The sequence below is a fragment of the Carassius gibelio genome, chromosome B25, assembly GCF_023724105.1.
Source record: "Carassius gibelio isolate Cgi1373 ecotype wild population from Czech Republic chromosome B25, carGib1.2-hapl.c, whole genome shotgun sequence".
Taxonomy (NCBI): Eukaryota; Metazoa; Chordata; class Actinopteri; order Cypriniformes; family Cyprinidae; genus Carassius; species Carassius gibelio.
The window spans coordinates 5676418-5691689 of record NC_068420.1 but is presented as its reverse complement, the minus strand read 5'-3'; the positions used below and the strand labels follow the sequence as shown (position 1 = coordinate 5691689).

Genomic DNA, 15272 nt, shown 5'->3' with positions numbered 1-15272 from the left:
ACAAAAAATATATTTTGAAATATGTATATGCAATAAAAAGTAAGTTGTTTTGGCCCCAATGTTCTTCCGAACATCTTCTTTAGTGTTCCACAGAAGATCTAAAGTCAAAGAGAGAAAGAGAGTTGTGCGTGTTGTGAAAGAGAGACAGGTGAGAGACAGAGAGGTGAGACAGATTGTGTTACAGGACCTCCAGCAGTCACGTTAGGACAGCGCTTGTCTGACGGTGTGTGTGTGTGTGTGAGCGCAAATATACTTGTTTGAGGGTCAAAGGTTTCCGGCGGAGAGATTTTCTGCTGAAGGCCATCTTTTATTCTTGTTTAAACTGAAGTTTATGTGTTGTAAAGTGTCATCAGGTTGGAAACCGTGGTTGGAAAGTGAATATACTGTGAGAAAAAGAAATATACTTCTGTCATACTTTCAATCAGACCTCAAATCTAATTAACTTTATAATGCAATAAATAAAGGAATACAAATAATAAATAAATAAAATAAAATCTTAGTATTTTAGTCTTTCAGTAAAACATCTGAACATTCTTAAATCAATATATATTTACTAAATTGACAAAAAAAATGTTTTCGGAAAGCAAGACTTATTAAAATATTTCTGAGAAATGTGCTCAGTATTTTTTCTAATTCAGTGAAACATCTAGATACATGTTCTTTAGAAGCAACAAAGTTTCAGAAAGCTTATCAAAATTACGTGACTTTATGCTTAAAACTATGCCTAAAACCCTTTCATTTAACTTTATTTTTCTTACCCCATTGGCAGATTTTTTTTCTTGTTTTAAGTATAAACTCAAAACTAAATTTTTATAAATTTTCCAGAAGCAAGAATTAATATCTGAAGTCATTTAGCATCTGAAGTAAGAATGATTTAAGATTGTTTAGATATTTTTACTTGAAAAAAGGCAAAAAATACTGAGTAAAAATAATTTTTGCAATGTTTTATCTATAGGGAAAATTATTGATTTAAATAATAAATACTTAAATACTAAAATAATTTCTTTTTTTTCATTTCTATTGAATTATTTTAAGAAAATGTATTTAAATGTTTCTCTTAAATTTCCTTAAGAAACATTTTTCTCACAAACGAGTCAGTAGCTGCTTACAGTAGGAGTGTAGAGCTATAAAATGAATGTGAATCATTTAATGATTTACTTACTCAGATCATGCAATGAGCAATATCTGAGTTCATATTGAGATCTCCAGGTTTGATGTCAGACTTTGCTATCAGATCCCAGTTTGAGACACTTGTGAGATCTTTTCCTCAAGTTGAAAATAAGAAGAAAAAAACTCCATGCACTCTGAGTATGAGTTTAGTTCATCTGAGTATGAGTTTAGTTGCTTGTGTTAAATGAGCAGGACAGTTATCAAAGACTCTGTATCATGCGAGGCTGGATTACGTCCCGTGTAATGTTTAGATCTCCCTCGTTGTGAGCTGTCGACAAGCTGCGAAGCGTTTGGAGTAAATGTCAGACATGAATAACACATGCACTCAGCTCGACTTTCACAAAGACGCCCGCGGTCCAAACTGTTAGGACTCTGCCCATCCAGCAGGAAGAGAGGAAGGAGTGTGAAGACGACTTCCTGTAGAGATGGAGAGAGAGATACGGGGAGCATGTGCTGGAGGAGGGGTGTGAAAGAATGTACCTCTGATATGTGATCCCGTAAAGCAGCTGATAAGAACATGTGCTCATTAAGAGGTAATGATTAGCTCTGGTCACTTAACCTCAGAGATCCACACAGGACGATGACCCGCTATCTCAATTCAGTTTCAGTTTAATGTACTTCACTGGCATGACAAAAAGTGTTTGTTTTGCTGTATATATTAGTGCAATATTGGTATTTTCGTGCAGATATATTTTGTATATTAAAGTGAACATCAAATCAAATATATGTGTCAGTTTGAAAGTTTGGGGTCTGTAAGATTTATTTATTTTTATTTTTTACGAAATAATCGAATAATTTAGTAAGGATGTATTAAATTCTTTAAAAGTGACAGTAAAGACATTTAGAATGTTACAGAAAAATTATATTTCAAATAATGCTGTTCTTTTGAACGATCTATTAAGGGATCCTGAAAAAAACTTTCACAAAAAATATTAATCAGCACAATTATTTTCAAGATTTGGAATATTCAAAAACATGTATATTAGAATGATTTCTGAAAGATCATGTGACTCTGAAGACTGGAGTAATGATGCTGAAAATTCAACTTTGATCACAGGAATAAATTACATTTTAATATATATTGCAATAGAAAACAGTTCTTTTTAAATTAGAATAATATTTCACAGTTTTACTGTTCTTACTGTGTTACTTTTTGATCCAATAAATTCAGCCTTATTGAGCAGAAAAGTCATTAAAATCATTAAATTAACAATAAGATAATAATAAAATAAAAAGATTATATATTATCATAGTTTTCAATTTATAAATAATAACAATAATTAATATTTTAAAATTATTATTAAATATTACATTACAATAATTATAGTGTATATGTATATATATATAAACACACACACACACACACACATGTCTGGTCAGCTATCCTTGTGGGGACTCTCCATAGGTGTAATGGTTTTTATACTGTACAGACCGTATTTTCTATCGCCCTTCACCAACCCTACCCCTAAACCTAACCCTCACAGGAAACTTTCTGCATTTTTAGGTTTTCAAGAAACTTCATTCTGTGTAATTTATTAGCTTGTTTACCCGTGGGGACCTCAATTTAGGTCCCCACCGTGACACGAGTCCCCATGAGTCTGTGTGTATTCAGGTTTAAGTCCCCACCAGAATAGAAAAACAAGTACACACATACACACACACACATGCACACACACACGTTTGTGCGTTTCAGTAATAGTAAAACTGTAATACTGTACACAAGCATCTTCTTTCCCTCTGATGCCACTTCGTATCCATTCCACACTATTTTCCATATGCAGTTAATCATCAGCTGCTGTGATTCATTCATATTTCCAGAATCATATATGACTGACAAAGCCATTATGACAACTCCCCTAAAAACATTCAGTCACCATGATAACATGCCACCCGTTCATATGTAACTATTTTAAACCTAACTTTGCTATCAGCATTCTTACAGCGAGCCATAACTAGTCCGCCAAAGAACATCGTAAACGTAGTGACGCTAAAACATGTTTTCAAGAGAGAATCTTCTTTGATTCTGCTTTTTAACCTTGAACTAAAGTTAATACGTCCATTAAAAGCCTTTTAAACCTTAACAGAGCCATATACTGCTGTCGTCAAGTGTTTGCCTACGATGTTTTTCCTCGCGAAAAGACTCCAGAGGTCAGATGAGATCTCAAAAACAGCTCAAACTTGCTCAGATTTGCCAAAGTTTGCAATCAAAACTCTCCTGAACTTAAAAAGGGCAACGAAAATGTAGGTTCTGGTTGATCTGTGAACAAGCTAAAGCAAACGTGAAGGGGAGTGCTTTGTAAAACCCGCAGTGCTGAGCTGATTTATTGGACTGCTGTAAAACAAACAGCAATATGATATTGAAGCAATAGATGGAGGGAGGAAGTGTTACACGGTTTGACCTTTGACCTCGAATAAAAGAGGCAGGTGAAACACGATTCCTAGCCTGTCAGAACATTTCCTGTCTGTACGTCGGTTCGGAGCATTACTGCTGAAAGCCTACAGATCTGTCAAACCATGGAGATGTTTAACGCAGATTTGTAGACAGGAAGTTGAATTTAAATTCATTGCTTTGCAAGGTAGGAGTGAGAATTTTTAGTAAACGTTTTTTTTTTTTTTAATAATGATCTAATTTTGACTCATTGTATTTGCTAACTGTATTGTTGCGTCTTAGTGTTTCATGCTCCTGATGTAAACGCTCACTGGTGTTTTATCAGTTTTTCTGTTCACGTACATGAAACGTCTCGCTTAAGCGATCTAGACGGTCCAAAATGTGGCACTATCAAGGTTAGTTTTGAGATTTATCTGAATATTAAACTTGAGTATTTATATCCATTGCTGAAGTATCTAAAAAAATATGACTTTACATATGCGGAAACATAGATAGTGTCTGTCGTCTAGCGAGTCTGTGAATATTGTCTCATATGTATATGTTTGTGTCTCTGTTTCTTTCAGAGCAACGAAAGAAGTACTCAAACTCAAACGTCATCATGCAAGAGACGTCGCAGTACCATGTGCAGGTGAGTGAGATAATAAGCTCTCGAATCTTTTAATTCTGCTTCTTCCTTCTAAGCTTGTTGATTAGCTGAACCTCGCCACCGAGAGTTTGGTTTAATATTTAACGTGATTCAACTGATGACTTGATATCGTAATAAAGCAGTCAGGTCACTTGATCACCGCAGAGATTTGTCAGGGCAGAGTTAACCTCCATCGGAGCAGATAACGCAATCTGCATTCTGAAATCCACTTTATACAACAGCTAGTTCCAGTCCTTGAATTCGATTGGTTGAAATGGAGAGGTGCATTTATTACAACGCAAGAACCCAAGCAGAACAGGGATGAATTAGCCATGCACAAGGACATCATTGTTGCACTAATCAAATGGCAACTTGGTCCAGGCCTGACTCGAGACGTTCTGTTGAACTTTGTTCTGAGCTGTACGCATTATTTTCCTTGGTTTGTTTTCCCTTACTTTCACCCTTCACTTGTTGTAAAGACTATATTATGTCTCTTATCTCTTTTTCTCGCTCTCAAACATGCATAAAGTTGATAAACGCCCACACCAGCCAAAGTCATATCGGGTCTTGAATGCTTCTACACACTTGTGATATCAGAAACATCATGCCAAAGTAATCTGAGTTTAGGCACGTAAGAATAAAAAAAAAACTGATTGAGAGTATTGATTTTTTTATTGCGCAGTTCATTGACTTTTTGTATTAATTATATTTTTAGTTACATAATTAATGTGAATATTATCCAGGGAACTGACCGTAGACGCAAACATATCTGTAGAAAGTTTTGAAAGTGGTGTTCATGATTCAGATTTTACATTTTCTGTAGAAAATGTCTGTGTTGAACTCACTCCCGAAAAGCAGAGGTTTGTTAGGTTGCATGCAGGGTAGGTGGTTGTTATGGTGTCTAAGCGGTTTTAAGACAATTCTATGGCGTTTAAGTGGTTTTAGTGCACTGATGGGTGGTTGCTACAGTGTTTAAGCGGTTTTAAGACAATTCTATGGCGTTTAAGTGGTTTTAGTGCACTGCTGGGTGGTTGCTACAGTGTTTAAGCGGCTTTAAGACAATTCTATGGCGTTTAAGTGGTTTTAGTGCACTGCTGGGTGGTTGCTACAGTGTTTAAGCGGCTTTAAGACAATTCTATGGCGTTTAAGTGGTTTTAGTGCACTGCTGGGTGGTTGCTACAGTGTTTAAGCGGTTTTAAGACAATTCTATGGCGTTTAAGTGGTTTTAGTGCACTGCTGGGTGGTTGCTAGAGTGTTTAAGCGGCTTTAAACAATTCTATGGCGTTTAAGTGGTTTTAGTGCACTGCTGGGTGGTTGCTACAGTGTTTAAGCGGCTTTAAACAATTCTATGGCGTTTAAGTGGTTTTAGTGCACTGCTGGGTGGTTGCTAGAGTGTTTAAGCGGTTTTAAGACAATTCTATGGCGTTTAAGTGGTTTTAGTGCACTGCTGGGTGGTTGCTACAGTGTTTAAGCGGCTTTAAGACAATTCTATGGCGTTTAAGTGGTTTTAGTGCACTGCTGGGTGGTTGCTACAGTGTTTAAGCGGCTTTAAGACAATTCTATGGCGTTTAAGTGGTTTTAGAGCACTGCTGGGTGGTTGCTAGAGTGTTTAAGCGGTTTTAAGACAATTCTATGGCGTTTAAGTGGTTTTAGTGCACTGCTGGGTGGTTGCTACAGTGTTTAAGCGGTTTTAAGACAATTCTATGGCGTTTAAGTGGTTTTAGTGCACTGCTGGGTGGTTGCTACAGTGTTTAAGCGGCTTTAAACAATTCTATGGCGTTTAAGTGGTTTTAGTGCACTGCTGGGTGGTTGCTACAGTGTTTAAGCGGCTTTAAGACAATTCTATGGCGTTTAAGTGGTTTTAGTGCACTGCTGGGTGGTTGCTACAGTGTTTAAGCGGCTTTAAGACAATTCTATGGCGTTTAAGTGGATTTAGTGCACTGCTGGGTGGTTGCTACAGTGTTTAAGCGGCTTTAAGACAATTCTATGGCGTTTAAGTGGTTTTAGTGCACTGCTGGGTGGTTGCTACAGTGTTTAAGCGGCTTTAAGACAATTCTATGGCGTTTAAGTGGTTTTAGTGCACTGCTGGGTGGTTGCTACAGTGTTTAAGCGGTTTTAAGACAATTCTATGGTGTTTAAGTGGTTTTAGTGCAGTTTAGGGCATCCCTATGTGGTTTCTATCGTGTTTAAGGACAATTCTAGATGGTTGATAGGGTGTTTGATAGGGTGTAAGAGTGGTTTTAGGGCAAGATTACGTGGTTGCTGTGGGGTTTAGGTGGTTTTAGGGCATTGCCAGTTGGTTACTAGGGTGTGTGAGTGTTTTTTGGGTGGTTCTTAATGAAAATAAGTTTCCCTGCTAAACCTGAAACCCACTGAAGACAGTCACCTCAAACAAACAATCTGAAGTGACTGACAGCAGCTCTTGTTGAGTTTACCTAAGCAGCTTCATGGAAACCACTGACCTGGTGTACTCTCTCGTAAGCGGCTGTATATGTGCAAACATCTCGACACCCATCTCAAAGTTAAACTTATTTTTGTGCAGTTGAAAGTTGGTTGGACTACATCCTGTTGAAGTCTTTCCACTTTCTGATCAAGACGTGTCAAACGTGTTCGTGTTGGATTGTCCAGTTAATCCACGGCAGCCATGCTGAGATCTCCTTTCCTTATATAACTAGTGACAAGACTTAATCTGCTTATGAATCATGCATGATGCTTTGAATAATTTGTTCTCTTTGATGGGATCACTGTTTGTCACATAGTATTGTGACACGTAAATGCACACCCACCAACACACACACACACACACACATACAGAGGTGTGGTTAATGTGCTGAAGTAGATATAAAAATATTATAAGGAGGTGTGTGCTAACATTACTTTCTCAGTCAAAATGCCTTTAAGAGCAACACCCAATCACATTATATGTGTAGGTTTATTTAGGACCATTGGGACATTCACCTGCTTCTATACTACTGAAAATCACTAATAAGATCTCTATGGCAGCCTTTTCTCCTAGAATGCAAAGAAATGAGTGAAACTCAAATCTGTTTGGTTTTTTTGCCATAAAAAAAATCCCCCCCAAATAACATATGAAATCCAGTGTTTACAAACTCAATCCAAATCATAAGTAAAGATATTTGGAGTCTTAATAATCTTTTGTGATGCAAAATATGTTAAAAAATGTGCCATATTATCTGGAACCGTTTAAATGTACTCATTTTTGCTTTCTCTTTCCACGTGTAGTGAATTATGTGACATTTACTGTGTAGAGAATATTGAACAAATGAGCAAGTCAAATGGTTTTGCATGTTCCCTGAAATCAGAACTATAGCACTAATATATCTTATTTAATGCACATGCAAATAACAACAGTCTATCATAAAGATGTGAAATGTGAAAACCGCACTGACCTTTCACACCCATCTGTGTGTTTGCAGCATCTCTCTACATTCGTGATGGATAAATCAGAGTCCATTGCTACAGTAGATGACGCGATCAAGAAGCTGAAGCTGCTGGACTCCAAAGACAAGATCTGGACACAGGAAATGCTGCTGCAGGTGACAGAAAAATCCATCAAACTCCTGGACTGCGAGACCAAGGTGAGCGGGATCTTTTATTTATGTGCACACATAGGTAAATTAACTCACTTTTGTAAAGTCAATATTCAATTCACACTATTTACTTTCTTAATCCATGTTCGTTGTCTTATTTTGAATGATTCATTGTTGCATTTTTTTTTCTCTGTAATCTTTCATCATAATGTACAGTCCTTTGCACTGACGTCACCTAGGTCATTCCTTTTCAGTCAATTCTGGCCTATTTTTCCTATTGTAAATCCTGTATGATACTGGGTTTGCACGTTTTTACCAGTTCAAAACCAGTTTGCATCTTAAATGTGCAGTAAACATACACTTGAGATCAAGGAAATGAGAAGCGATTGAAGACATTAGCATGTTCCGCACCTGTTCATCAAACAAAGCCTCTTCTAACCCTAAGGTCTAGTGTAATCGGATCTGATCTGGAATAACTGGATAGGGAGCATTTCGTCTGTGTGAATCGATTGTGATTGTGCCATCATTATTCTGGTAATATGTGACCATAAATGCCTGCATTTCTAGATCTTTGACCTCATTAATGATTGCAGTCATTTTTTTCAGGATCGAAGGTCGTAAGTGTCTTTTGTGTTTCCATAAAGTACTTACAGAAATGATTTAATTTTAAAATAATTTGTTCAGTTTTTATTCATTTAATTGACAATTTAATTAAGAAATAAGACAGTTTAATTAAAATGAAATAATTTCTGTAATTACTTTATGAAAATACTATATAAATAAACATTTCTGAGAGACATTAAAGTAAATTCAATTATTTTTGGAGAATCAGGTTTTTGTACTTTGTGTTTATATATTTTAATTATCTCCTTTTTTACATTTTATTTTTATTTTACATTTATATTTTTTACATAGCATTTAATATACAATACACATTTTCATTTTATCTTTATTTATTTATTTATTTTTTATAATTTATTTTTAACAAGCATTTTAGGGTCTAATTCTCCTTTCTTTCACTCAGGAAGAGCTTGAAAACTTTCCCCTGACCACAGTCCATCATTGTCAGACGCTGTTGAACCAGACCAGATATCCGTCCGTCCTTCTGCTCATCTGTCAGGACAATGAACAACACAAACCAGACATTCACTTCTTCTACTGCGATGAAGTGGAGGTGAGACTTGTAGAAAAGTATCATGGTCCTTAAAAAAGCATGAAAATTGATGCATTTTAGGTTTAATCAGGTCCTGCTATTCTTCAGACATTATGAGATATGTTGCATACATAAGCAACATCATCACAATCATCAAACCTATGTGAATTTCATCTTTATAATCTCCCAAAAATACCTGAACGATTACCTTCCCACCCCTGAAGTATGATGATAAACACTCGTAAGAGCTGCTTTCACTGGATCCGTGTGTGTGGTTGTGTTTTAGGCCGAGATGGTGCACGCTGACATTGATAGTGCTCTGGGAGACAACACACGCGGCAAGAAGACTCGACCGCAGACGCTAAAGTGAGCCCCAGCTCTCATAAACACAAACATAACTCATATATAACTAATTACTAGCCAGAATTACTGACACCAAGTTTCACAACACTTCTACCCACTGAACAGACTGTACGTCTACTCACGTCCTAAAGGATCAGCAGATAGTAAAGACACATTCACGTTAAGGTCGCTGTGTGTAAGAGTTGTTAGTTTCTTTAGGTGCAATTTTCTTCCTTAAAAAATGGTTGCAGGTTCATCAGAGATGGTAAACTCTACAGCTATTCACACACACATTAGCTCCATTGTAAGTGATTAATGAGAAGTGCACAGGAGACGCAATTCACAGTTGATTTAGCATGCTAAATTTACAAAGAAATTCACATACAATACACAAATGTCAAGTAAAATTGTATTTTTTTTAAATACATTTAAGTATGGATTTAGTTCTATTTATAATCAATGCTTCCCTCGTTCTCCACCACCTGAGCTCATCATGAGCAGGTCGTCTCTGCAAATTGTATGATAGGAAGAAAAAGCCTATAATTTGGCCAAAATGAGCCATCATTAAAAAGCTAGGGTGTTTAGGCAATTGCTAGGTGGTTCTTAGCATGTTTAGTCCTATAAAACACACTGTGTCATACTTGATACACACATTTCTAAGGCATCTAAATTATCAATATGACCAAAACCTCTGTGAGGTTGATGTACACTTGTCTTTTTACTGTGAAAACTTTAGTGATTTTTATAAAGCTAGCGTGAGAATAACTTTTATATTCTTTAGTAAAAAACGAATACTTTTAAGTTGCATTTATTTCACACAAAGTGTAGTTCAAAATTATTAACATATTTACTGACATAACACTCGAGGAGTACAGATATTAGAGTACTTCTAGTGCACAATGCACACTAAGCATAAAATTTTAGAAAAGTGTGACAACTGATATAAGTGTTTTATAGAAGTAGTCTCTAGTCTTCTATTAATTTACATTACAAGCTATTAGAAAGCTTTTTGGGGCGTATAAATATCAGAAACAGCACCAAATTGTATATTTTTGCCAAAACTATCTGTTTGAAGTTGCTAACTATCTTTTATTCTGCCTTAAAATACTTCCTACATAGACTGTAAACTAGGTTTTCGAGCACATGCATTTTCTCTCTCCTCTACACCAGGATGAACCAAGAAAAGATGAAACGCCAGCGGGAGACCATCATCCCGGCCTCTGAGCCTCGAAGTCCTGGCCCTGGGGTCAAAGGTCGCGTAGCAGCTACAGACATGAAAGGTGCCAAACACACAGACGCTAAATGCCTATATGCTTTCGGTAAATACAGTAAATGCATGGATTGTAACTTCTCTGCATGTTTTTCTCAGATGAACTGTCGATGCAGGACCCCGAGTCCAATATGAAACTGGCCCAGCGGATCGAAAAGGACGTGGTGAGTGCCTGCGTAACACTGGATATCCACACACACACACACACACACTCAACTATTGAGTGTATCAGATTTGTGGTTACATCAGACCAGACGTAACGCTGTAACTCTGATTTCACTCTGTGTGTGGCATTCAGCAAATCCTGAACTGCACTCTAGACGACATCGAGATCTTCGTTGCACGTCTTCATAAAGCGGCAGAGGCTTTCGCGCAACTCAACCAGCGCAACAGGAGCAAGAAAAACAAAAAGAGAGGGCCGGCAGGTAAATATGTTTCTTTTATTCATTCGATAGAGCTCTTATTAGCTAGTTATGCTCAGGAAAGCAACACGTGTAAATACATTTACATGCTTTGCTAGACAAACATGAATCTCACGTGTGTGTTTTAGAGGGAATGCTAACTCTACGAGCTAAACCTCCATCAGAAGGCGAGTTTATCGACTGTCTTCAGAAGCTGAAACTCTCTTTCAATCTGCTGGTGGGTGGTTTCGCCTGTCTCTTGTTCCTAAACTGAAAACAGAAAATGCATTTAAACATAAATACACAATGTTCACAACTCAAGCAAAACTGCTGTGGTTTTATTTAAAAGATCATCTGCACTCTAATGTAAACATTTTATGAGATGCTGAAATAAATGGTTGTTTTTAGTCTACATGACAATCTATGTAAGGACTGATTTATGAATGAAATGAAGAGCAAATGTATTTCTGCTCAGTTTCATGAAAGAAGCCCATAATGTGAGTGTGTTGACGGTGTGTGTGCGCCCTCTACAGGCCAAACTGAAGAACCACATCCAGAACCCCAGCGCTGCAGAGCTCGTGCACTTCCTGTTTGGCCCTCTAGAGCTGGTGAGGAACTGAACACATGCACAGAAAAAAATAAAAAACACACCATTAAACTTCTGTTGCTTTTATTACAGAAATTGATGCGTAGAATTACGTCAGACTATATAAATGCTAATGTTATGTACAGCTAAAAGACAAAGTTTTGGATTTAAAAAAAGTTAATTAAAATTTATAACCAAATAAATAAAGATAATAAAAAATGCTATGAATAAATGCTAATGTTATTGCTAAAAGACAACTTTTTAGATTTAATAAAAAGAACAGATAATTAAAAACGCAAATAAAAATGAATAAATGCTAAAGTTACCACTAAAAGACAACGTTTTGGATTTAATAAAAAACATAAAAATAAAATGCAAATACAAATAACCCTAGAAAACAAATAAATGTTATATATTAGATTATATTTCATATTGTTATATGTATCTTTTTTTTTTTAGAAATTGATTAAAATTACTACAGACCGACCCAAAACCTTAATGCTACTGCTACTGCAAAGACATTTTATAATATCTTTTATAAAATTGCATTTTATATATTTAAAAAAATTACAAAAGAAATTTCACATAGAGCAGCTGTTACTACACAGAGCCGTTGTTAACTGAGGAGATGCGCCAAAAAACGCTGAAAATGAAGTGGATTTGCGCATCTTCTCAGTTAATAACGGCTCTGTGTAGTAACAGCTGCTCTATGTGAAATCACGCACCTGATGGAATTAACCGCTGATTAGAGAACCGGCTTTACTGACGAGATGCGCATAACGATCGGCCGATCGTGATCGGAGCACCCCTAATGTATATATATATATATATATATATATATATATATATATATATATATATATATATATATATATATATATATATATATATAATATAAATAACCCTAAATAAATAATCTTAGATGAATCAATAACTGTTAATAAGTTAAATCATTATGAATCACATTTACCTTTGAGAACACCCCAAAAAATTGTCTTTTGACAGTAGCACAATAATATGATAGTAATAATAAAATCATCATCACCCTGTTTGGTGGAACAACAGAACGCAGTGGTGTGTAACAGTTCTCATTCAGGCCTCATTCAGTCATAATGTGAACGCAGCTCTTGATTACTAAAAACGTGTTGTTGTGTGATTTCAGATACTGCAGAACTGTGGCGGTCCCGAGCTGCCGCGTGCGGTCATCTCTCCTCACCTGTCCCGGGACACAGTGGACTTCCTGAGAGGACACCTGACTCCCAAAGAGATGACAATCTTTGAGCTGCTGGGAGACGGCTGGATGCGGCCCAGGTGATGATTCAGCTGCTGACCATGTGTTACAGGACACTGTGTCTGTGGGAAACATTTTGAGAGGATCAGTATCAGATGATGTCATTCCCAAAATCGGCATTTCAATGGTTAAATACACTGGATTACTTAGGTGTTACTCTTTACTGTGCATTGAGCAAGCAGTGTAAAGTTTTTCATTTGAGCTATTTTGACTAGTGATCGACCTATATAATGGCTGATATTATTATTATTATTATTAGATATATCTTATGTTATATCTTTAGAATAAATGAATGAATAAATACATTTTAGAATGTTTTAAAATAAAATATCTTCTCTCTGTATTAGCGTCAATCATTGTGAATTGTGAATTCTGAGCAATTATGCAATATTTTTTATTTGATCAGATTTAACTAGTGACCAACTGACATGAGTTTTTTTTTAATGGATGATTGCATTATTAGGGGTTCAAGCACGCAGTGCTGAAACCCTATTGTAATTGTAAGGATTTTTTTTATTATTATTATTTTTCTCCGCTAAAACTGATCGTGCAGACCAAACCGTAAGGCCTAGAGAGCTGAAACTTGGCCAGATTGTAGAGCTCCCCGAGGGGACATTCTGACAAAGTCTCACCCCAATCGGCCAAACGGGGGCGCTACAGTGCAAAAAACAAAAATTTTGGACATTTTTGGCCGTAAATCGTAAACCGTTACCCGTAAACTCAAAAACATGGCATTGTTGCAATCCTTGGGTTAGCCCGAACAAAAGTGTATGGCGCCTTTTTGGGGTCTACGACGCACCGTTTTCTCGCAAAATCGAGCTATATCCGAAACCTACTTTTGCGAACTAGTCCTAGGATTTTCAACCAATCGGAATCAAACCACTGCAGAAATATCCACTGTCCACTCAATATCAGAAATTATCAAAAAAAAGTTGAAATTTCGATTCTTACGCGCAACAGTACGCCAAAAAGCGTCTAGGGTATCGTTAGCCAAATGCTATTTTGACTATAACTCTTGAACGGAATGAGATATCTTCACCAAACTCGGTATACAGATGTATGAGCTCAATCTTTGGTAAAATCAAAAAAATTGCGCATCTCTGCCACTTGGGGGCGCTATAAGATAGAAAAAACACATAAATTGCTATAACTAGGCAACCGTTGGCTCGATCGACTTGAAAATTGGTATGCAGTGTCTTGGTCTGAAGGGGCACAAGCACATATGAGGACATTAGCATATCTCAAAAAAACATGGCCGCCATTGGCCAAACAAATTTAAGCACCTATTTGAAAGGGTTAACGGATGTTGATCGGAACGAAACTCGCTGGGTACGTTCGACTCATGAACTATAAGGTCTGTAAGAATTTTGAAAGAAATCGGCCACTAGTTGGCGCTAACGAGTTTTATGGCTCTGTAATCACGTGGTGTTTCACATATCAACACAATATGCATATCATTTGATAGATCTCCTCATAATGCACAACTTTGCCTCTAGAACCATTGCTGTCAATCAAATCGTTCAATTGTTATTCACAAATATGTTAAAAACCTACTTTTGCGAACTAGTCCTAGGTTTTTTGTCCGATCGGAACCAAACCACTGCAGTAATATTCTGTGGACTCACTAGATCAATAATTATCAAAAAAATGTTGAATTTTGTCCTTTGGTTAGCTGTAAAGGGGTAATTTAGAAAAAGGGGTGTGGCCAAACATACCCCAAAGCCTATAAAACCTAAACTAAATCTCAAAACTTTATGAAACTCGGTGAAATCATGTAACAGGTGACTCTGAACAAGCATGCAAAGTTTCATGGAGATCGGACCATAGGTGGCGCTATAACAGTAGAAAAGGTCTCAAAACACAAGATTTATATGGTAAATGTCCTCAAATTGTTTGTAAATGCTCATATATTCACTCAAAAAACACTAGATCTTCATATAATTTGATAAATATTCTCATTCTGAACAACTTTGCCTCTGGGACCAACGTTGTCAATAAATCTGTTAATTAAATATTCAAGATTATTTTAAAAAGTTACTTTGGCAAAGTATTCCAAGGCTTTAAGTTGAAAATCAATAAAACCACTGAAGTACAATTCTGTAGACTCTGAAGGTCAATAATTATCAAAAACATGTTGAACAATTGCATTTGGACCACTATAAACCAGTGGTTTTATAATTTGTTATTTTACATAGTGTACACAAAGGCCTATTAATACAAACAGAAAGCCCACAAATTATCAAAACTGTGTAAAATAATGCATAATTTCATTCTAAGCAAGCATGCAAAATTTAAGAGAGATTGGGCAAAAAAATAACACTATACCAGTTATGTTTAAAAACACTGTTGTTTGAGTAAATACAATTTATAACCTCTAGATGGCAGCGAAAGACCACTAATGTGTTCATTCAGCTAAGTTAAACAGCACTGTTTTCATGAATTCAAGCTAAACATTAATAAATTAACTGTTATAACATTTTAAATCTCATTGAAT

General features: G+C 36.3%; 1 protein-coding gene across 5 annotated transcripts in view; it reads left to right on the top strand.

Moving 5' to 3' along the window:
* eps8l2 (EPS8 like 2) overlaps positions 1-15272 on the top strand; it is a 42070-nt gene that overhangs the window by 21279 nt on the left and 5519 nt on the right. For 2 of the 5 annotated variants that reach the window (XM_052597467.1, XM_052597466.1), the window contains 10 exons: positions 4123-4187; positions 7622-7783; positions 8760-8909; positions 9175-9254; positions 10401-10510; positions 10600-10664; positions 10799-10925; positions 11051-11139; positions 11435-11509; positions 12650-12798. In XM_052597467.1, coding sequence (XP_052453427.1) covers positions 4123-4187; positions 7622-7783; positions 8760-8909; positions 9175-9254; positions 10401-10510; positions 10600-10664; positions 10799-10925; positions 11051-11139; positions 11435-11509; positions 12650-12798 — 1072 coding nt within the window. Of the gene's footprint in view, positions 1-3581; positions 3955-4122; positions 4188-7621; positions 7784-8759; positions 8910-9174; positions 9255-10400; positions 10511-10599; positions 10665-10798; positions 10926-11050; positions 11140-11434; positions 11510-12649; positions 12799-15272 lie in introns of those variants that run through there. The other 3 variants (XM_052597468.1, XM_052597470.1, XM_052597469.1) reach the window with 3 other exon arrangements.